Genomic DNA, 22,427 nt, shown 5'->3' on the forward strand with positions numbered 1-22,427 from the left:
TAGCAGTGTTCAAGACTTGAGGTCTCGATCTTAAGAGCTATTTTTAGCAGTGTTCAAGACTCGAGGTCTCGATCTTAAGAGCTATTTTTAGCAGTGTTCAAGTCATGGCCTCTAAACAGCCCACTTGAAGCAGCTTCCAAAATCGAAAATCGGACTCGATTCCTCGATCTTTTTTCAGTTTTGGGATCGAGGCCTCGAGTCTTTTTGTCGTCGATCTTGCCCTGGCCTAACAATGAATGTTCTTTTGTTAAAAACAATTGAAAAATAAAATTCAATTCATACAATCAATCATTCGTTCATTTACTCTTTTTGAGAGTGTCAGGGATAACTTCCATCATGCAGGGCACAGTCGAGACGGGGTGGGTCTGTGACAAACTGGCATACTTCCAATTTATCCCCCTGCCTGATTTTTTGATTTCATAGAGTGGCAGGTCTGCCCCCATCCTTCTTTAACACTAGTAAACATGAATTGTCCGCCATTTTAAAAAAGAATTGAAAGTCTGGAAAGACTGGAATGTGAACCCTGGGGTGGCTGAAGAATAATGAATCAGTATTTCCTTTGTATATTATAGTCGGAATTGACCCCTTTTGGTTTTTCAACTTTATTTGATTTTTGATTGGCCACCACCCTTCCCCACCTTCAAGTCAACAGAACTCTAATTCTAGTCAATATTAGATCTTCTCATTTATTTCTTATTATATTGAAACCTTACAGTACAGTTAATTAGATAGAAATTGTTAGCATTCAATCATAGTCATGGTCACTTTGTGTGTGTCTCTGTGAATGTGCGTGGGAGTCAAATGTTTACATGCAAAAATTCTTACTCTGAAATTAGGACTTTAGAGGATTAGTTTGTCTGACATTATATTATAATATAAACATATATATAAACAGAAAAAACAACCCTTTAAATTTCTAAAACAAGGGTTTTAAATACCCCTTAAGATAAAAAACCAAAGGGTGAAGGAACCTCCTAAGTTGGCCTGAAAAGCCTTTTCAGGGGAGCCCTGACAGGATTCGAGTAGAACATGACCCATACATCATATGGCATTTTATTAACTGCTCTACGATAACTTTGAATGAAATTTTAACAGAAACAATGGACTACTGAGGTGCATGTTGTGTAAAAAACCAAGTTTTTGCCACTTCACGTCAAATTGTTTGTGATAAAAATACACTGCAAGGCCTATGGTTAGTACTGATTGATTGGACAGTTTTGAATAGGCGTGCCAGTTGTTTGGTTGGTTCCCTAAGACCTGTAACAACTCATTACGTAGATCGTATGTCTATCACTTCTCAATAGCCGTGAAAGAAAAGAATATTACGATGATGTTTTGTCCTTACGAAATATCTACTGAAGCCAAAGATCCACGCCCAACTGAGGCTGCTGTTGACTGGTTCATCTTTATTGTAAACCAACTGCACTGGTGACTAAATAACTTAACATTCTGCAGTAGAGGCTGTTTTTACGTTTGTCACCTGTAGATTTGTGCAAGGAAAGCCTCATCATACACCAACCATGGTGCTGATTGTAGATTTGAGTTTGTTTATAAAATATATTTTTATGATTTTACGGGAGAAAGTTAATTGTTTATGCTGAATTTTGTCTTTTATTTATTTTTCAGAGCCAACACAGATCTACCGTTATTTGAGAACAAGGAGCATTGTCCTGGTAATAACTGTTTCAAAGTTTTTTTTCCACCATTTTTAGCTATGGTTTTAGTATTTCTTTAGTTGTGCAGTCTTTTCTTTACTGTAGAATGTTATGCTTAGCGTGCTTGTAAACTTGGTTTACACAATCAGGAGTTGCTCTCCCTTTGTATGCCTTGTTGGTCGTCCATGTCTTTGATGATTTGATTACTTTTATGTGTAAAGTTTGAGATTAGGAATAAGGATGGCTTGTAATTTGGCTTGTGAATATGAAGTATTGTGAACCCGGCGGTAGAGAAGGTTTATTGTTCAAAGTAATAAATTATAAGGTGTTACCATTAAGTTAAGTCTTTATTTAAAAGCATTTTCTTAATGTTACCCTGAGAATTTGATTTGGTGCTACACTAAAACCTAGGTATAATGTTCACAGCTTAATTTGTACTCATGGATGTAATATTCTCTTTCTGAAGCTCCGAGGCCCATTTGATGTTTTTACTCTTTGAAAGCTTCGTCTAAAATATACATGCTTTACACCTACTTACGGTATAATGTTCACATTTCGAGGGATTTTAGTGAACAAAAGTCCCTGCACTACATACATTTGTACATTGGTAGAGAATAAAGAACATGGGTGTCTCTTGTTTTCATGTAGTAATCACCAGTTTTTGAATGACAGTCTTCTGCTCTGTCATAAATTCATGACCCTGCCGTATTTTGTTTTTCCTTTTCAGCCTATATTTCTTCCACGCACTCTCTCATATATGAAACACAGACGATCTGTTCCCAATACTAAAAGGTAATTTATACCTCTCTTTTGCGTTATTATTCTTCCATAGTAATTGGTGTGAAAGTAGTGCTATTGTTAATGTGTTCGTTATTGTCTGCGGATGATTCCACTCTACAAGCGCAATAAGGCCTTTTACTTTTATAACAACAAATAAGAATGAATACAGGGACCCTGTAAATGTATTTACATAAATTATTATGACAACCACTTCCTTTTACTAAATGTAAAAAAGACAAAAGACTAGAGTAAAAAAAACCCAATTGCAACCACTATTAAAGATGAGGAGGTGGAGGTGGTAAACTCTTACAAGTATCTTGGTGTAACAGTTGATAACAAACTTGACTGGCATCCCTACGCTGGTCTTGTGCATAAAAGAGTAAATCAAAGAATGTTCCTTTTAAGGAAATTAAGAAGTTTCCGTTTTGATAAGAATATTGTCCCTTTTATACCATTCTATGATTGAAAGGGTGCTATTATTTTGTATTTGCTGCTGGGCTGGGAATTGTAGGGTGAAAGATAAAGAAAAATTTTGACAGAACCATTAAGAAAGCCAGCAAGATCTCTGAATATGATTTTACTAGAATTTATGAAATGTATAACACCATAAATATAAAAAAGATAAAAAGCATTAAAAACGACCCATCACACCCCTTTCCACACAAATTGCCAGATCACGCAGCGCAGATAGGTACCTCTAAAATCAAAGAAAGGAAGATATAAAAGAAGTTTTCTACCATCTAGCATAAGGCTATTGTCAGAATAAGCATAGATGTGTATTGCTCTTTATGGTATGTATCTATATAACTCCAAAGGTCTTGTAATTAAATTCCTGCATGTGGTTGAATGATGCTTCTGATGTGGTACATACTTTTTTGTCAGCTTTATTTCTCTTTTCATATTGAATTTTAATGCGAGTAATATATAATTACATTTTTTTAATGTATACCTGCATATGTGTTTTTACGGTCCTGTACAGCCAAGAAAATTTCCCTCTGTTTTTTTTGGTGTGTTTTTGTGAGTGTTTTATGGCGCTCGCAAAAACTGCATAAGGTCATATGAGCGCGCGGGACACATTAAACTTTTTCAGTTGGTAGGAAATTTTTAATTTTGCCCGGGTGGAGACCGAAGCCTACTCTTATCGATTTTAGACCACCAAGGGATCTTTAATGTGCGCAACTTGCACATGGCAGGGCTGTCTAAATCTACCGATTTTTCCAGTAGATACCGATTTTGGGGCTGTTCTACCGCCATACCGATAAGGTGTCAAAACTACCGGATTTTCGATGGGCACCAAAAGAAGAAAAAGAAAAAAAACCCCCGTTCTGCAGTGCTTCTAATCTTCTTTGTTTTTTGTGTCAATCCGTACATTCCGAAAGTTCCTTTTTGCCGCATCATCATATCAACCCCAAGAGAGAGAGAGAGAGAGAGAGAGAGAGGGAGGGAGGGAGGGAGGGAGGGAGGGAGGGAGGGAGGGAGAGAGAGAGAGAGAGAGAGAGAGATGCCTCCGTAACTTGTCAGAATTTACGGCAACTCTCAGCAATAAGTTGTATTAGAAACTGCCAGATCGCGCATTTCGGACACTCGGCCATTGTCTATCTGTGCCGTTCGGTCTGCAATAATTTTTCATGTGCATATCGGCTAAAATCTGTCTACTCACGATAGATAATCTTCCTCCTTCCTTTCATCCATTCATTCTTTGTGTCTATCTTCGGGTTTTTGCTGCGGCTGGAATATCTGTCCGTTTAATTCAAAACCAAAACTGAAAAGGCTACTGAGTTCATATTTTACCGGTCGCGTTTGTGATACATTTATTACGTTCGGCGTTCCCCAGTCCGAGAGTACGTTTCACGCGAATAAGCGGTTATGGCTGCAAGCAGAAGTGTAAGTTTTAATACCGATACTGAGACTCCATCGGGAAAATCAAAATCTACTTTCGCTTTCGTAACCACTCAGATTATTGTCCGGTGATAGTTTGACGCAACGTTAGATTTACAGTTACCGTTAATAAAAATATGTAACGTGCAGTTTGTGCACAAAAAACATAGTGTCGCCATACAAATTAAATTGATATTCTCACTGCTGTCACTATAATGACAAAAAAGAAAACTAGCGTCCTCCGATTTCTAGATTGTCGGGTCCGTGATCGTGACCGGTCAATGAACCTACAGTAACGCGCGTTGGCATCGTGTGGGTACGGCATGAGTAAGGGACCGGTCGGCCATTGTTGGAGTAATTGAAGTTCATTCAAAGTAGGAGCGTTGCTGCAGGGCTTCGAAATTGAGGGGAGGTGTTTGACAAATAAAATCTACGGCAGCAAGATAAGGCCGCGGTGCAAGAAACTGATGCTAAAATAAAAACGATAAGTGGAAGTGGTTTTGACATTCGACAGTCGAGTGCGTAAATGAGGGAACATTAGAGTACAGGCTTGATGATTGTATCTTCAAGGTTGGTGTTCCCGGATTTGTCGGATATGTCAATGATGACAAATTGAATAGTGATGAGGAAATGTATGTCATTTTCAACCATCGGAAAGCTCTATGTTGGATGCCTATGCATCAGGATGGCTTGTTGCTGATTAAAAACTGGTACTGTGATTTAGCATTTTGAAAAAAAATCAGTACTTAGTCCATGATGCAGTGATTCACTGATTGCCAGGTTTTCAGCATCACTACATCCCACACTCTCACTGTCCCTCCAGCTCCGGCTCTCAGTACACGCTCTCTTCTGTTGTCGCTTTTTGCTTTGCCGTGAGCTTAACTATAAAGGTTTTGATATTAAGTTTTGTCTTGCATGCTTTTTCAAATCGGTGATTGCTGAAACCAAACTTGATGGTTTTGGCAGTTGATGTTCTTTTTGCCTCTCCTCAGGCCCAGATCAGGATTCATTTTGTATTTTTAGGGCAAAACTAGTTAAAATTGTCTGTGATACTTAAGTCACAAAAGACATCAGTGTCCTATGCTAGTGTCGGAAAATATGTTTGAATGTAGTTTCTATTGGTATGGGCTAGGGGTTTTGAAGTCAGTTAGGCAGTCACCTTGCACTCAATTCCAGATTCAACACTGAATGATAAGTGCCTTGAACGATAGTACATAATATAAATGCTTTAAAAAGACGAAACAAAAAACAAACTCTCCACATTTCTTACACTCTGTTAATCTTAACTTGTGCGCACCCAAACACCCCCCCTCCCCACATATATACACACGCTTGAGCATTCACGCACTTACATACACACACACTCACACACACACACACACACACACACACACACACACACACACACACACACACACACACACACACACACACACACGTGCATGCTCAAAACAAGTTTTCAAAATATAATTGCCCAATATCACGAAACCAAGCGCGTTCGATGGGGCAACAATCATCTTTTTTTTTTTCTTCTTTGTCTTTGTACTACCTGATTTTGGGCCAAACTACCTGAAAATAACCCTGAATCTACCTGAAATGGAAATTTTGAGGTAGGCAGCCCTGACATGGGCCCTCCGAGATTTTTCGCCCTTGTCCGAGAAGGCGAGGTGTAGGTCTTTCCTACCAGATCAGGGGTGTGGCTGAAAGACAGCAGTAAGAAGAAGCCAAGGAGTAGCAGTAGAAAATCTGAAGAAAGAATCAGGAGCCCAGAGGAGGGGCGGCAAAGGAGATGAGGGAGTGGGGGAAGAAAGAGGAGACGAAAGCAGACGACAGAACATTGCTAGAGAGCAGGAAAGGAGGTGAAAGGAGACAAATTTAGAGAAGAAAATCTTTCGGTCACTACCCGGATTCGAACCCGGGACATTTGAATGAGAGGCCAACACCTCTAGGCCACGAGAGCCCCAAAATTTCCCTCTGGGATAATAAAGTATTATCATATCTTATCTTATCTTAAATTATAATTCATAAATCAGTGATTACAATGAATTTGAAATGTGGAACTTTAGTAGTAAAGCTGAAGGAGAAATGATTAAGAACTTTTATGACGTCTCTCAAGAAAAAGTAAAAGTTATATTTCTGAAGTGATGCTTATGAAAATGTTAAAGAAAGAGATGAAAGTGAAATGAGAAATTTTGTTGTTGCTGTTGTATAAAAGGCTTGAACTTGGTTCGTATTCTTTTAGGCTCAAAGAAATTTTGTTAAATATTGTAACAGTTATAATGCAAATGCTATTGAAATAGTATTATACTGTACTGCACATACATACCTCTCGTGCCCCATTGTCTTATGTAATGCACACCTAAGTCAAAACCTCAAGACTGCACACGGCGCACCAGCAGTGGAATTTTAGTTGCCGCGGGAGGTTCCCCGCCGGGTGCCTTATCACGTCGGGGTCGCGGGGGGTCAGCTCCCTGTCGCCGCTCTGTCTGGGCTGACTTAATTTTTGGTACTTTTCAACATGCAATTTAAGGTGTATCCTTGTATTTATGGTAATTCTCTTTTAGTGCACCCAAAGCATGCATTTCTGCTCTTGAGACTCAAAAAAGAACGGACGTTGTAACTTGTCTGGTTATTTCGTTAGAGTTAGACGGTAAGACGCGCTGGAGTCAGCAATGCTAAATTGTAATTTTTATTGACTAGCGTGAATGAAGAAAAATCAATATTTTAAAAAAGGCCTCGTCAAAATTTGTCGAACTTTTGGAACATGAACGACATAGCATTGGTGCAGATACTCAGAAAAGATGGTATCTGCGCATATAATAGAAAGCTGAAATTTTGCAACTTCATCCATCGGGCACACAATTCGCTTTGAAGTAAAGCCTCCAAATACAACTTTATGTGTCTAATATAATCGTGAATATTGGCATATTTTCTCGAAAGTTTTTAGAAGTCACCATGAAGTTTCTCTACTCTATGAAAAGTACAAATCGATTTTAGTGCTAGAATACATCTTCAATGTAGATCTAATACACGAACAGCATCTGTTACACTCCAGAAATTCCTTACTTTTCTTAAAACGCTAAGTCTAGGGTTGTAAGTTGACTGAATAATAGGGATGACTTCTCGTAATTGGGTTATAAGAATAATTTCTAGCTTTCCAGGGACACTGAATCAGCACCAGACTTTTCCAGCTTTATTTTTCGTTTCTATGACCATTTGCAATAACTGACAATGTGACTGATTTTTTTACATTCATATATAATTGTGTCCGCGCATATTTCCGACACAAAAACTAAGAATGAATGTGTTACCTGTCATTATTTTTATTCCATACAAGAAGTAAATCTCTACCCATGTATTTACACGGTTTTGTGGTTTTTTTAATCGCTTAGATTCTATTATAATTATATCTTTTTAGTTGTATGCAGGCTGCCATGTTTCATGAACAAACGTAGAGTAACTTTCTCTTGTTTAATAGTAAAATAAGAGCTAACACTAACACTGATCGTCTTTAGTTTAAAAATGCAGATGTACATCTTTCTTCTCTTATAACTTGACTATTTCTACTCGCGCAGATTAAAAATTTCTCTTGGTAAAAGACATGATATTCGTAGTCAGTTTAACACAGATTTTGGAGAGATCTGTCGTGCCTTTTTAAAATTAACAATCATTTATTCATAAGTTTGTAACTAAAATAGGACAAATTGGGTACTCTACAAACACTTGTCTAGAACAAAAACTAATGCACAGAAATTAACCATTCTAACACAGAATAAATCTCAAGACATTGAGCTTTTAGTATATCCGCGTAATGGTTTGCTATGTGGGATGGGGAAGAAGTTATATCATTTTAAACATAGTCAAAAATGGGAACTTCCTAACCGACACCGGCAAAGTTGCTTCAGGGCTCATTAACCCTGTGACCCCAAGCAGGGGAGCTCCGACGGGCTGCTGAGTCACGCTAACTAAACGTCGGGCGAAAAATGACGCGGCTGCCGTGTGCAAAGTTTTTAGTTGGTGTAAATACATTGATAATGCAAATTGTACGTGACCTCAATGTAATAACATACCAAGTACCACTCACAGCAACCCCTCTAACTTCATTTTTCTCCGTGTCCGTATTTTTTTTGGCCTTGTGTCTTGATTTCTTTTGAGGGAATCTTTTTGACAAAATCTAGCAAAAAAAATGCATAGTAAAGAGTACAAAGTCCTATACTGTTTGGAATAAGTTATTTATGTTTGTTTCACTGACCTAAAAGCAAGTTTCATGAACATTTGTTTCGCAGGAAGACTTTTAAGGTTGATTCTATTCTGGGTTCTGTGGAGTCAAAATTGGACAAACAGTTTGCAAAGCAAAGGTAAGTTAGCATTAGTGCACATCAAATTTGAACTCGTAAATTCCTTTAGATTTTTCTAAGGTCTCTTTTGTATGAAAGTAGTAAATATATCTAGGACTGCCTACGTCAAATCTCCCATTTCAGGTAAATTCAGGACCAGTTTCATGTATTTTTGGCTAAAAATCAAGTTGTACAAAGATACAGAAGGGGGAAAATTAAAAGACAAACGCTCCACGTTTAAGTAGTTACCATTGAGTGGATTGTGCTTCTATAATATTAGTATTATGGAATTAAAATAACTTGTGTGTATGTGTGGGGGTTGGGAGGATGGGCCTATGAGCTCTTCCCTTTACCTATCTATTGGTTCGGTGTAGGCTGGTACCTGAAATTAGGAACAGAACAAGCAGGTCAGAACTTGTAGTTATGGTGTTATTGTCAGATGTAACAGGCGTGTATCTGTACGCTCAGAACTATATAATATATGTATGAATGTGTAGAATTTACTTTGCCGTGTGCTTATAATATGTCCTTTTGTTTTTTAGACCAGGTTCTTAATAATTGAAATGCCATATTTATTTGTGTCTAAAATTTGACTGAAAAGTGAAATTTGACTCTTGTAATATGTTTTTCTGGAACTGACCCTCTTGCACATGGTGCCAAGAATATTATGATCTCATACTGTGGCCCTCGTTTTTCTCCTTATAGGTTGAAGCATGAGACCCTGAAACTGACATTTGAAGGATTTCACATTGCTGAATGTAAGTTTTATTTTGTCCCTTGCATGTGCAGGTGTAGATGTGGTTTGGACCTAAAATTCAGCACTCTGGAAAGAATCAAAAGAGTGACTTTTGGTAAGTGTTTTTACAGCGCTGGCAACTGCGTACGGTCATATAAGCGCGTGGGACACAAAACATTTTCAGTTGGTAGGGAAATTTTGAATTTTTCCTGGGTGGCGGCCGAATTTATCGATTTTGGAGCATCAAGGAATCTTTAACATACGCAACTTGCACACAGGACCTTCAAGATTTTTTGCCCTTATCAGAGAAGGCTAGGTGTTAGATCCCCTAAGATCAGGGGTGTGGCTGAAAGACAGTAGTAAGAAGGAGCCAAGGAGTAGCAGTAGAAAGGCTGCAGAAAGACTCAGGAGCCCAGAGGTGGGGGGAAAAGGAGGTGAAGAGGTGGGGACAGAGAGTGGAGACGAAAACAGATGACAGGACATTGTTAGAGAGCAGGAAAGGAGGTGAAAGGAGAACATTTTAGAGAAGAAAATTTTCCGTCACTGGCTGGATCCGAACTCGGGACCTATGAATGACAGGCGAACACCTTAACCTCTCGACCACGAGAACCCCCAAAAAGGACTTTGAAGGCAGGTGTAATTTAGTACAGAGTGCTTATTGAACTACATTAAGCATAATTCACACATATGTTCGCACACACATACACATGATGTCTTGTTTAGGCTATAAATGGAAGTATTTATCAGGGCTACACGTAGCCTATGTAAGGTCACCTGTTAGTATGATATCTTTCCTCACAGGTACTAAAATCCTTTAGTTTTACCTCAGTTTTTGAGTGTTTTGACTTAAACTGTAAAATGGCTGTAATGTTTCTTTGGATGTTATTACAAGAGATGGTTCAGTTTTTTTTTAGCTCTCATTAAATATAGTTGTCTGAATCATTTGTAGTATGACAAAAGAAGTCTTCTAAAGGCTAAGTAAACTAATTTTTGTAATGATTTTTTAAGGCTGAATCATAGATATGATTTATCACATTGTGCGTATCTTCATATGTACAACTGGCAAATCTTTATTTCAGTTGCCACTGAGGCAGAGTATGCTGATGTAGAAGTGTTACTTCTGAGAATATGCCAGAAAAAAAGAAAGGTATTTTATATTCAGATCTCGTTTCTTTATGTGGGTATAGTTGAGGCTAGCCTATTGTTTTAAAACATGCTTTTTGTATGCAAAGAGAAAAAAAATGCCCAGGTGATAACAGATCTGTAGAGCCTAGAGGGGTCATTGGGATGTTATATTATTTGTTGCTTTACTTTTCAGTCTCACTTTGTTCAAAATTTCCATTCTTCATACAAGGCTTACCAGGCCTAGAAAGCTTGCACGTATGTCTGTTTGAAACGTTTAATGCCTCTCATTTGCTTTCGTCGAATAGGCAAAACAAATTCATGTATGCTGTATTGTAAATAAGATGTGTTGAATTCGCCAGTTCTTTTTAAAAAAATGTTAATCTTTTTCTGTTATTTAAAAAAAAATATCGTTGACTCAAGAAAAATCTTATGTTTGAGTCAAACTTTGACTCCACTTTATAGGACGAGTAAAAAAAACCATAAGGTTTTCTCTCTCGCAGCAGCAATGGTGTGGGCCCTTAAGGTAATGTCTTGTGGGAAATTCAAACCTCTTTGGAATCCTTCTTTGTTCGTAGAATAAAATATGATTTGTTGTGGTCTGAATTTTCCACTTAGTGCTGTATCTGTACTTCCTTTCATTGTTTCTTATCTTGCCTTTTTAAGGCAGCAATCAACGCTGGATATGGGTCAGTGATCAACTTGCCCAGTGGGATAAAAAAAGAAGTCTTTGATTCCAGCGGGGCTTTCTGCTCCAATTTCATTGCCGAACAACAGGCTATCACCAACACAGCAAACTACATCAACTACTTGTTTGACACTAACCCACTTGCTACCACAGACATCGTTATCTTTACAGACAGCCTTTCAACATTAGAGACACTTGAGAGTGGGACTGATGTGAACAAAGATATATGGCAGGTTTCACAATTTGGGTGCTCAGCATTTCCCAAAATTGACCAAATATGAAGTGTTATAAAACATGACATATGATATACTGTTTGAAAGCTTAACATTTCAGGATACTAGAAATGCATATTTTATGAGCGTCAGCTCATCGCAGTGTGCGTAAGAGACCTTCAAAGTTAACTCCCCCTGATTCTCACTAAATGAAGAAGCTTACTGAAATCTCTCTGTAAATCACATAAACTACACAAATATAACACAAAAATATTCACAATCCACCGAAGAACACCCAAACAGCTTACATAGGAAGAAAAAAAGCTGGAAACCCAAGATTTATACCCAGATTACTCAATTTGTTACATAACACTGCAGTTAAAATTTAAAAAATTAAGTATAGATTCTATAATTGTCAAACTAAGCACAAAACTTTCCTGAGCTCTTTGTACTATGAAAAAGTAGTTTAAAATGTACTAAAGTACAGGTTTTTATGAAAATTCACAGAAAGATAGCCAAGTTAGAGGCAAAACAATAATTTTTAATTATTGGGTTACCTCCCCTGAAAATTGGAAAAATATAATTTGAAAGGTTATTTTGCCAAAAATACATCATATAAGCACAGAAAACCAATGGGAAATGAATATTAAGTAACAGTGTGTGGTAAAAAAGAGAACACTGTGTACATTAACCCTTGGAAAGGTGCATTATTTTGCCTCAGAAGTAGAGTAATTTTGAGATTTTCGTGATATCAGGGGGGTTATCAGAAATACTCGTAAATTCCTTATTTATACAAATAAAACCACAAAGCACACATCACTGAACTGGCTATTGAATACAGAAAAGAAACACAAAAGCAATAAAATCCCCAGGAAGGCTTAATTAAAAATAAATGTGTCACAACGCGGTCGGATCAGACCTTCGAATTTTGGGCACGTGGGGTTATTGGTACCATCTGAAAGCTTAATTATTTTTGTCTTGCTTTAAATGAAAACAATACCCATTAATCTCGAGGAGAAGTAAAAATATTTGCGATTGAAGGGGCATAAAAGGCGTTGAACCAAAAAACAAAATTTTCATAAAAATTGTCAAACACTAGCTGAAAATTGCCTGCTCCTTCGATTTCACTATTTTGACAAGTGCCTGATTTCACCACGATGCCTCACATTATTTGTTTGGCAGAGATGTGAGTTTGAAAGTGGGGGTCTTTCAGTTTTGTCACATTGTCAAGTCCTACTGTCAGGTGATTAACCATGTTAAAATCATCGGTGATGTCTGGTATGAATATATATATTCATTGTGTGTGTCATGAGTCGGTTGTCGTCATTTTTGTAATGAGAGACTACTGGATAGAGTGTCATCTGCCTCTTACAGAAGTGGGCAGACTTCACTACATAAAGGTAAGTTGTTTTTTCTATTCTTGGTAAAGTCCTCAACAAGAAGGACCTCATCTGCAAATGAAAGGAGTAGACAAATGATGTACAATGTACACTTCTTTTCTAGCATACACCTAAATTGCAAAGGGGTAAAAAAAGTCTGTGAACATTGTTTCATTGGCCTTATACATGATCTCACCTGCCAAGGAGTAGAAATTAACATGTAGGTGAACTCTTCATTTTAGATCTAGTATCAAATGCTTTAAAATTGAAAAATATATAGAAAAGAAATCTATAATATGTATGGCCTGCCAAAAAAAAGTAAATAATTTTATAACCCCAAGTCCAAACTCCACCAAGACAGATTGTATAGGGCCTACTGTAGCCTAGACCCTAACTAAGCAACACAGAAAGAAGAGACTGAAATTGCCCCCCAAGCTTTAGTTAAAAATAGTAAAAAGTGCCAAAAAAATAACCCACAAATGATCTAGATCTAGAAGAATATTGATAATGTAGCCTAGATCTAGATCTAGCTTTCGCCTCAAAAGTCTGTCAAAGTTCCAATATTCCTCCTTTCAAATCATCAAATTGCTTTTTTTTTGTTCAAGTAGCGAAATTACATTAAGATCAACAATAGATAACCCACGCGAAACTGAAACGCGCAAACACATTCTTTCCGACGCCATGCGATGTCACGTCCTTCCGAATCCGTCACGAAACTTCAGTGCATTTTTTACCATCAGCGCGATGGACTGCGAATGTCCATCCGAATCTAGAATGTTCGACTCAAATTGCGCATTTGCGATGTTCTTTCGATCGGGATGATTTACTATTCCCTTTATTTACTCCATTCTTGTTTTTTTTCATCTAGTCTTATATCAAAGTTGAATGAATAAACACGAAACAGTATCAGAAACTCCGACTTGATAAGAAAATGCGGAATATTTACGCAAAACTAGCATTCTTGTCGATCGTCATTAGGTCGATCGCCATCGGATGGACAACATTCTAAACCCGATTGCGGACGAACCGTTCACACAAGAAGTCCAGACCAGCAGCGAATATAAAATATCCGTCCCCGCGATTACGGGAACAAGGAAAGAATTTGAGTTTTCCGTCACATGGTATCGATAATAGCTTTCTTTGTTCGCGGTCGATCGTCATTTTCTGTCGGACGGACACGGTCACGTGAGATATATCGGCCCATAAATTATTAACCTATGACTAAAAAACGAACTTTTTTCGACTTACACGCTCAGAATAAGTGTTAGTTTCACATGGGGGCAAGTTTTTTTACAGATTTCATATAGAAAGGTAGGCTTAGAAGGCATTTTGGGAGCATCCTAATTCAGATGGACAGGTGTGATAAAAATACCGCCCTATTATCGATCCCTAGCCTAGGTCTAAGGACATGTAGGCTTGAGATTTGCTGTTGTAACAACTTTTCAAGGCTATTTTCCAAATTCTACACAACATTTTTGTGGAAATATGAGTTTTTGGCCTTATCCAGATGAGCTATCTGACTAGACCGAGAAAATGGGAAATGGTGTCCTTCTGAAAAGTGACGATAGACAGCCTAAGATCAGTCATGAAAAATGAACAATAAAAAAATCAACAAATCTAATGGTTTTCTAGTTTCTTTGAAGCAAACACAACACAAACACAGTTTGAAAAATTGTTTATTTCAACAAAACATAAACTTATAGGCATTGAAACATCTCACCACCTCAGTGCGCATAAAATTGTGAAACCTGCCATATTGCACTTGATTTGGAGTCTATATAATTTGATAAGTAGGCACCACGTCAGAGTTGTCCTACAATGGATTCCTGCCCACACTGGGATACCGGGAAATGAAAGAGCTGATGCTCTGGCAAAGAAAGGAGCTAGCCTCCCTCAGCCTGAAATATTCCTACGAATTACACCACCTGCTGCCAAATGATCAAGAGGAAGAGTGGATGAATGATTGGGCCACAGGTATGACAGGAAGGAGGATGTATGGCCACATGAATAAACCACTGGTCAAAGATCCTATCAATGAGTTGAGGAGGGGAGATCAATCTTCCAACTTAAAATACAACATGTACCCCTCAACCAACATCTCAACCGAATTGGAGTAAAGCAGTCTGCTGCCTGCCCACTATGTGACTACCCTCAGAGACAGTGGAACATCTGTTCTTCTGAAGAAAACTAACTGATTTAAGGGGATGTTTTCTTCCCAAGCTACGCCACACATCTAACTGCTTCTACTCCTCAAGACAACAATTAGAACAGACATGCAGCTATTACTGAATGGCATCATGCAGAAGAGTTAACGCTCAGATGCTACTGGATCGCTAACAACAACATCTTGCTTTTTCATGATGCTAAATGGTGATTAATGTTCTTTTGTACAGATCATAGATGTGGCTGGTTGGGGGTTGGTAAGCCCTGCCTCATTTGTTTTCCTCTATTGCCTCTTTTTGCCTGTCTTGCTAATTCCCCTATGTTCTTCTGTTTACTCAAATGAAGATCATAGAAGCTCGGTTATATGACAATTTTCTTATTGTTTGTCCAGGAGTCCTCTCTTCCCATCATGCCAAGCAGTTTGGCCAAACTGCGGGTGCCCGTGAATCCAAAGTCCTCGGCAACCTACCCTGATCAAGTCCTGGACATCCCTGGGGACGTGTTTGCCTTCAAGAACGGCCATGTGGTCCGCTCACACGTGCTCATGTTCCGAGTGCAGTGCACAACGCTGAGAGAGGCCAGTAGCATTGGTGTCAATGGAGAGACCCTCTCACCTTGTGAGTGCCTTGTGGTTAATTTGGACCATCTTTTTCACTTCAAAAAATTATAAAAGAAGTTTATTGCTACCATACAGAATATATTAAAATTTTTCAAGACTGTGGAATCAGGCGCTCACAATTTTTGGGCATTTGGAGTTATTGGCATCATCTTAAAACCTGTTCACTTGCCTTGCTTTAAATATAAAAAAAACTATCCTTCAATCTTGATTTGAAGTTGAGATATTTGCCATTTAAGGAGGTGGGGGTCACCAGGTTCAGAAGTAAAATTAGCAAGAAAATGGTTACCAAAGTTTGGTGACTTTCATAGCTTGAGAGTCCTTGAAAACGGAAAATTTAGTTTCTGTCGATTTATTAAATGTTTTTCGGTAACATCTACACTGAAATGTGTTTTTAACATAATAAAACATGCTGAGTCAAAAATTTAAAAATGCGATAAAAATTTCAGTATTTTGACGAGCGCTTGATTTCACCAAGATGCCGCACATATGTAATATTTCCTCATACATTATGCTGCATCTTTACTAGCATATTATAACATTTCTATGTCAGGGCTTCCAGTCTTCCGCAATTCGTCCCTCTAAACACGTACTAACGTAAGCCACATCTGACCCGAAATCGAGTTATACCAATCACGCGATTCTCTTTATCCGATACTACATCCTCTTAAAAGATGGTAGGAATCGAGCAATAAATAGCTGAGATATAGTCGATTCCAGTTTGAACGTATCCCACTTGCCCACAAAAAGATACAGCACGTACTAACACACTGTTGGTTACGCTAGTGCGTGACGTACACTTTGACCAATTGTTGTGTTTTTATTATACGGCACATACTAACGTAAGCCACACAGCCAGGGCTGAGCCTTTGGCAAAAAAACATCACGCAGCACTTCTAGAGAGCGGGAAGACAAGGTAAACTACACACGTGAGCAGTGTGCTTCATGTGAGGCAGTGAATGCTCAGACTCCAATTCTAGAAGTCCCTTTTTACTCGTCCTTTGTTTACAAATGGGATCCCGCTCTGAAAAACCACTCTTTCTTTGACATGTAGCCCTACTGTTCAAACTCTGATTGACATTCAGAACCCTGGTGAAGTCTTAAGCTTACAGACTGCAGAAAGTCATGGGTGTCCTTCCGCCACTGAGAACTTTAAGGGACAAATAGATGCACGTATGTGCTTCAAGGACACTGATATGCTTAGTGAGGTAGACAGTGATGAAATGTCAGTGTGGCTACGACTCAGATGGCGATCCGGAATTCAATCCTGGAACATGCGAGGTCAAAAGGTGCAATGCTGAAGTATGGGCGGCTTGTCCTGATTGTGAAAGAGATTGCATCGTGAGTTCAACATAAAAAAAGCACGAGAAGGTCAAAGGAAAAAATCAACATGTAAAAGCTGTAGGTAGGCCCTCAAAGTTTAAGATTCCCGCTGGTGTGAATATGAACACTGATGCTCCCTATCAGTTTCAGACAAAGGAAACAGTCATTGATGAGGGGGGAGGAAGAATGCAAAGATCAGTTCCCGAGCAGTACACAGTGGGGGGGGGTGGGGGGGGGGGGGGGGGGGTGAGAAAGAAGTCAGAAAGGAAAAGAAACTCAGATCAAACAAACAGAAGGAAGCCAAAATGAAGAGGAATTTGGGACAAGAGTTGACAAGCATGTACCACATGTTCATCCAGGAATGGATACCAAGGACAAGGCCATCAAGCTTTCACTACATAAAACGATGTATTCAAAAGTACAAATCTGTCAATCCACCGGTCCAAGAAAGACCAGTGCTCTCTTTGTGTCAATTATCACCAAGGAAATGAAGAAACAAAGATACGTCTTAGGGGAAAGTGTGGGAGAAAAAGAAAAGGTCAGGGAAATAAAGGATCTATGCAAGAAAGAAGCTCAGGAAAGTGAGAACATTCTCTGTGCAAGTTTTGATTTGCAGCAGGTCATTTACCTCCCTATGACTCAGGAGAGCGCCATCTTTTACAAAAGGAGATAGTCGAACTACAACCCGACTTTCTATAATATTGCTAAAAGAAATTGTCACTGCTTCCCTTACGATGAAACGCAAAGCAAACGTGAACCCTAGGAAATTTCAACTACAGTCCACCTTGCCCTGGAATTTTATGACGACCGTGGCATCAAAAAAGCTTTTCTTTTTGCCGATGGATGCAGTGGTCAGAACAAAAATTCGATTACGCCTTCGATGATGTTGTATACTATGAACAATAGTGTGAATCTTGAAGAGATTTCATTGAGATTCTTTGAAACAAACCATGGTCAGAATGAGGGTAATTCTGTACACAGTGCAATAGGACATGCCCTGAAGAGGGCTGGGGATTTGTTCCTTCCTTCTCAGGTAGCAACAGTGAAGTCTCTCGCTCGACCTCAAAAGCCTCACCTGGTGAATCAGATGCAGTCTAAAGACTTTCGGGATCTCAAAGGCTTATCAAAGGACTTGAGAATCCTGGACGCACGAAGAGGATCTGATACGGAAGACACATTTTCGTGGAACAATATCATGGAACTGCGAGTCACTAAAGAACAGCCAGATAAAGTCTTCTACAAGACGAGCCACTTTGACAGTTCATTCAAAACCCTGTCCCTCAAGAGACTGAAGAATAGTGTAAAGGACTGTGCACTTCAGAAACTGAACTCAGGACCAACAAACATTTCGAGAGAAAAATTCACTGATTTGGTTTCACTCTGTTCTGGTCCCACACCAGTAATTAAACTGGAAGAGCACAAAGCTTTTTATCTTTCCTTACCCCATGAGTTATAGTTGGCTGTGAAGATCTCCTTCGGGGCGAAGCTATTTTACTTTGTTCGCTAAGGTGTAACTCCAGCTTAAGTATATAGCAGTCAAGTTATGACACAAAATGTATTTAATTTCACATTTTCTGCTCTATTTCTGAGTTACTGCTTATTAGTCTTATAAATATGTCATTGAATTTACATCTCTACAGCAAGATCATGTTCCCAATAAGCCTACGTGGAGCTCTAACTCTAGCAGAAATGTTCCCTGAATTCTTTATTATTTGTTTTTGAAAATTTGAAAATTTAGTGAGCACATACTAGCTCAAGTTTTTTGTAGTTTGTTTTGTTTTTAGTAAAGTACTGCTTCCCATATTAAACAGGATAGTGTTTCACAAAAGAATAGTCCATAATGAAACGTTTGTTTAAGCAGTAGATAGTTGCAGTGATTATTTAATTTTAAGTTGTTTTTTTTATCATGTACAGTTGGCGTCTGTATATTTTGAGCTGTTGTTAACATTGTCATTTGTTACGGATAATGCAACCCGTGAATTTTAAACCAAATCGATCTTTCTTTGTATTTTTATTGTTATTTGGAAGTTACCATTTAGGCGTAAGCCACGCAATGAACGCATTATGCTTTAGAATACAAAAGCACGTACTAACGTATCCAACAATCTAGTAACGTAAGCCACACATTGAGGCTTTCATTGACGTAGCACGTACTAGCGTATCGGACAAAAGGGTCATTTTTCCTTCAAAACCTACTAATCTCACAAAGATGCTTCTAGCCAATTGAAAAGTAGTTGGCCGACACACGTTATGTCAAAATATTAAGGGCAGGGTCGGCTATTTGACGCCATAATGGGATGGTGAAAATCGCCCAAATCTTTAAACGTCTCTCCTGCAAAACTAACAAAATGTGGCTTACGCTAGTACGTGTTTTGAGGGACGAATTTTGCGTGGAAAATTTTCTGTGAAAATTCATGCCCCCCCCCCCCCCCAAAATTATTTTCAAAAATGCGAAATAAAAATTTTCCGTTATTTCCAATAGTCAACAATAGCCAACCCATACTGAAAGTGCTCTTTTATTTGAAAGTGTAGACAGTGTCTTCTACTTTCACTTTCTAAAGCACAAGAAGCACAGCACCAGCTCTGTAAACAAGAGGAAGAAATGACGATTGTGGTTCAATAGATCTTGGGCCTGCCAAGAAAAGAAAACTCTAAAGAGAGCTTGTTTTTTTTTTTTTTTTTTTACCATACTTGTTTATTTGTAAGTATTGTTGTGGATTTAAGTTGAATATAAGCTGTCAAGTTATTTAGATCTAATCTAGAATCTAGACTAGAATCTAGAGATCAAGTCAAGCTGTTATATAAAAAGCTATTATTGTAAGAATTCTACACCTTATGCTGATTATGGTGCAAACCAACACAAGCAGAAAAAAGTTAAACATTAACTGTCAAGTTTTATAGATCTAGTTGTGGATGTACAGTATCTGTACAAGGGAGAAAGCATGGCTTTGGATTTGGAAATATATGGATTAACACAAGCAGAAAATTATGTAGGCCTATACAAGGTGTTTTTTTTTCTCAATTATTTTCTAGTTAAATTTAGGCCTGAAAAGCCAGAAATGTCATACTTAGGATGCTCTGAAACCAAAAGTTCTCAAACAGAAAAGGGACGCTGTCCCCCTTCAACCCCCTCTGCCCTGGACCCGAAAATTCTTGAAAAATGACATCAGCCACTGGAAGCTCTGAATGTACACCTCCGACCTTTAGAAAAATAAGCTCACCTCTACTGGTTGTTATACATAAAAATTTGTCTAGCAAAGTGATGGCAGTTGTGGCTGTGCAGTTTGAAATTGTCACTTGCTGACAGTACTTGACTTTTCTGTAGGATCTTCACTCCCAAAACACTTAGAGGTCCCAGATGAAGATTTCTATATTTTGTAAAGACGGGCAATTCCTAAATTTTGTACTTGTACTGTTTCTACATCCTTGCATTGTGTTTTCCAAAGAATTTGGCAGTTACGTTGCCTATGTTGCTGATGCAAGAAAAATGAGTCCATTGACTCTTACTAACCATGTGAATAATGGTCAGTTTTTTTGCGATGGGAATGTTATGAATCTGTTTACACCAATCAGTGGAATTCTATAATTGTTCTCAATACTTCACCTTTAAGGTGTGCCAAATTCTACTATGAATTACTTATGGTTAGTGCAGTTGACTTTATATGCTTCTCTTGCAATCCAGCTGAACCACCAATCAAACGGCGCAGAAACGGCAGAATCTCCTCACTTGAAGAAGAGGTGTTGACTTTCTGCCGCGAGCTTGTTGTGTTTGACAAGAGTCGTCGCAGCCTTCTAGTCCCCGGGGAGTATGAGCTGGGTGTGCAGACTGCTGATGGCATGGAGAAGATGAAGCTCAACAAAGTGTGGGAGTCTTTTAATGGAAAGGTAAATCTTGACGGATGTCTGTGGTTTGGTACAGGACAAGATTCAAGGTACTGGGGATGACATTAATTAAAGTTTTGACAAAAAAATATCTTTAAAAAAGACAAGCAACCAAATTGTCTCCTATTTACTTTTAAAAAAATCTGTTACTGACAGGTTTTCATAGTGGTTGTTCATCCATTTAAATACTGTTACCATTGTTTGCTGTGAAACAAATACTGTAATGATGATGAAGTCACCAAAAAGAAGATAACTCTGTGAAACAAGTACACTATGTATGAAAAAATTGCTGCCAGTATTATGAATTATTATGATTTGCCTTTAAGAAACTCACAATTGTAACATGCTTGTGGGTTTGATCCCCCCCCCAGGATGCTCTGAAACCAAATTTCTCATCCCCAGAATGTTCGCCCTCTGGAGCTGTTTAGTGACTACCCAACTCTTAAATTCTCCCTGGCCTGGGCTGATGGTGATAATTCAAACAAAAAGTTGGACACCGACTGGAGCTCCCCCTCCCGAGTACCCCCGCCTAGCTGTGATCTGATTGAGGGAACCTCCGACTTCTCTACTGCATTTGAGAAATGTGAGATGAACTTCTTGAAACAATATCTTCCTTTATAGTCTGTAAGGTTGGGGCTGAAAAATCATTCTGGGGAGGTTTTAATGGATCACTTAATTCAAATTTTCAGGAATTTTGATTCCCCCCCCCCCCCTTCTTATCAATAAGGTTTACAATAGAGGATTTTGTGTCTTTGGAAGTCTTGTATTTTTGTAAAGTGTTTTTTTTTTGTTTGTTTTTTGTCATTTGGAATGCTTTGGCTAGGTGTTGTTTTTTGATAGAGCTATATAAATCATGTTATAGAAACTCTTAAAAAATGGGGAAAAGGTTCTTATGTGTTAATTTGGTACCAAAACATTTTATTTATACCTTCTAGATCTTGAATATGTTTTGACGATGCATATTTTCATACATTGTCAAGTGTGGATGGTGTTTTAGGTGCATCTGGCCGATAGACATTTATTTATGTCGCGTTGTGATGAAACTATGTGCTTGTCTAAATAATGAAATTGAAGAAACCGACATTTTTCGGCTCAACACCTTTTATGTCCATTTCAAAACACATTCTCATGTGAATTGTACTGAAAAAAATTGATGATAGGCACAAAAACTGTAAATTTGCCATTTCCAAGGACATTACAACTTAAAAAGTAACCAAACTTTGATTTCCATTTTATGACAAATTTAACCCCTGGTTCCAGGCGACCCCCACCTCCTTCAATTGCAAATATTTTTTATTGCTATTCAAGATTGATGGGTAATTTTTATTCCTCAAATGCAAGGCAAAAACAACCGGCTTTAAAATTATACCAATTGCTCTATATGCCCCAAAATTAACGAGCACCTGATTCCACAGTGTGCTGACACATATACACAACAAAGTTTGCAAGTCTATGAAGTCTGTTCCAGAAAAATCTGCTTCCCCGAGCCTCCAGATATTCTTATATTTTCTAGAGCTGAAAAACAAATACTCATATCCAGACGGTCATTGCACACAGCTGTGTATCAGTGATCTCTTAGTATTTGCCCAGAAAACCCATGACTCTGTCGTATTTTTCCCCTTCTTTGCATATAATTGTAACGATGTGAAAGAAAAT

At 38.3% G+C, this 22,427-nt stretch overlaps 1 protein-coding gene across 3 annotated transcripts in view; it reads left to right on the forward strand.

Moving 5' to 3' along the window:
• Positions 1–22,427, forward strand: part of LOC101846221 (polycomb protein suz12) — a 66,499-nt gene that overhangs the window by 18,443 nt on the left and 25,629 nt on the right. For 2 of the 3 annotated variants that reach the window (XM_013084679.2, XM_013084680.2), the window contains exons 2-8: positions 1,627–2,447; positions 8,600–8,671; positions 9,356–9,408; positions 10,466–10,533; positions 15,342–15,567; positions 20,572–20,774; positions 21,174–21,354. In XM_013084679.2, coding sequence (XP_012940133.1) covers positions 2,200–2,447; positions 8,600–8,671; positions 9,356–9,408; positions 10,466–10,533; positions 15,342–15,567; positions 20,572–20,774; positions 21,174–21,354 — 1,051 coding nt within the window. In that variant the 5' untranslated portion in view covers positions 1,627–2,199. The remainder of the gene's footprint in view (positions 1–1,626; positions 2,448–8,599; positions 8,672–9,355; positions 9,409–10,465; positions 10,534–15,341; positions 15,568–20,571; positions 20,775–21,173; positions 21,355–22,427) is intronic. The other variant, XM_005102037.3, reaches the window with a different exon arrangement.

Source organism: Aplysia californica, unplaced genomic scaffold (genome assembly GCF_000002075.1).
Source record: "Aplysia californica isolate F4 #8 unplaced genomic scaffold, AplCal3.0 scaffold00309, whole genome shotgun sequence".
Taxonomy (NCBI): Eukaryota; Metazoa; Mollusca; class Gastropoda; order Aplysiida; family Aplysiidae; genus Aplysia; species Aplysia californica.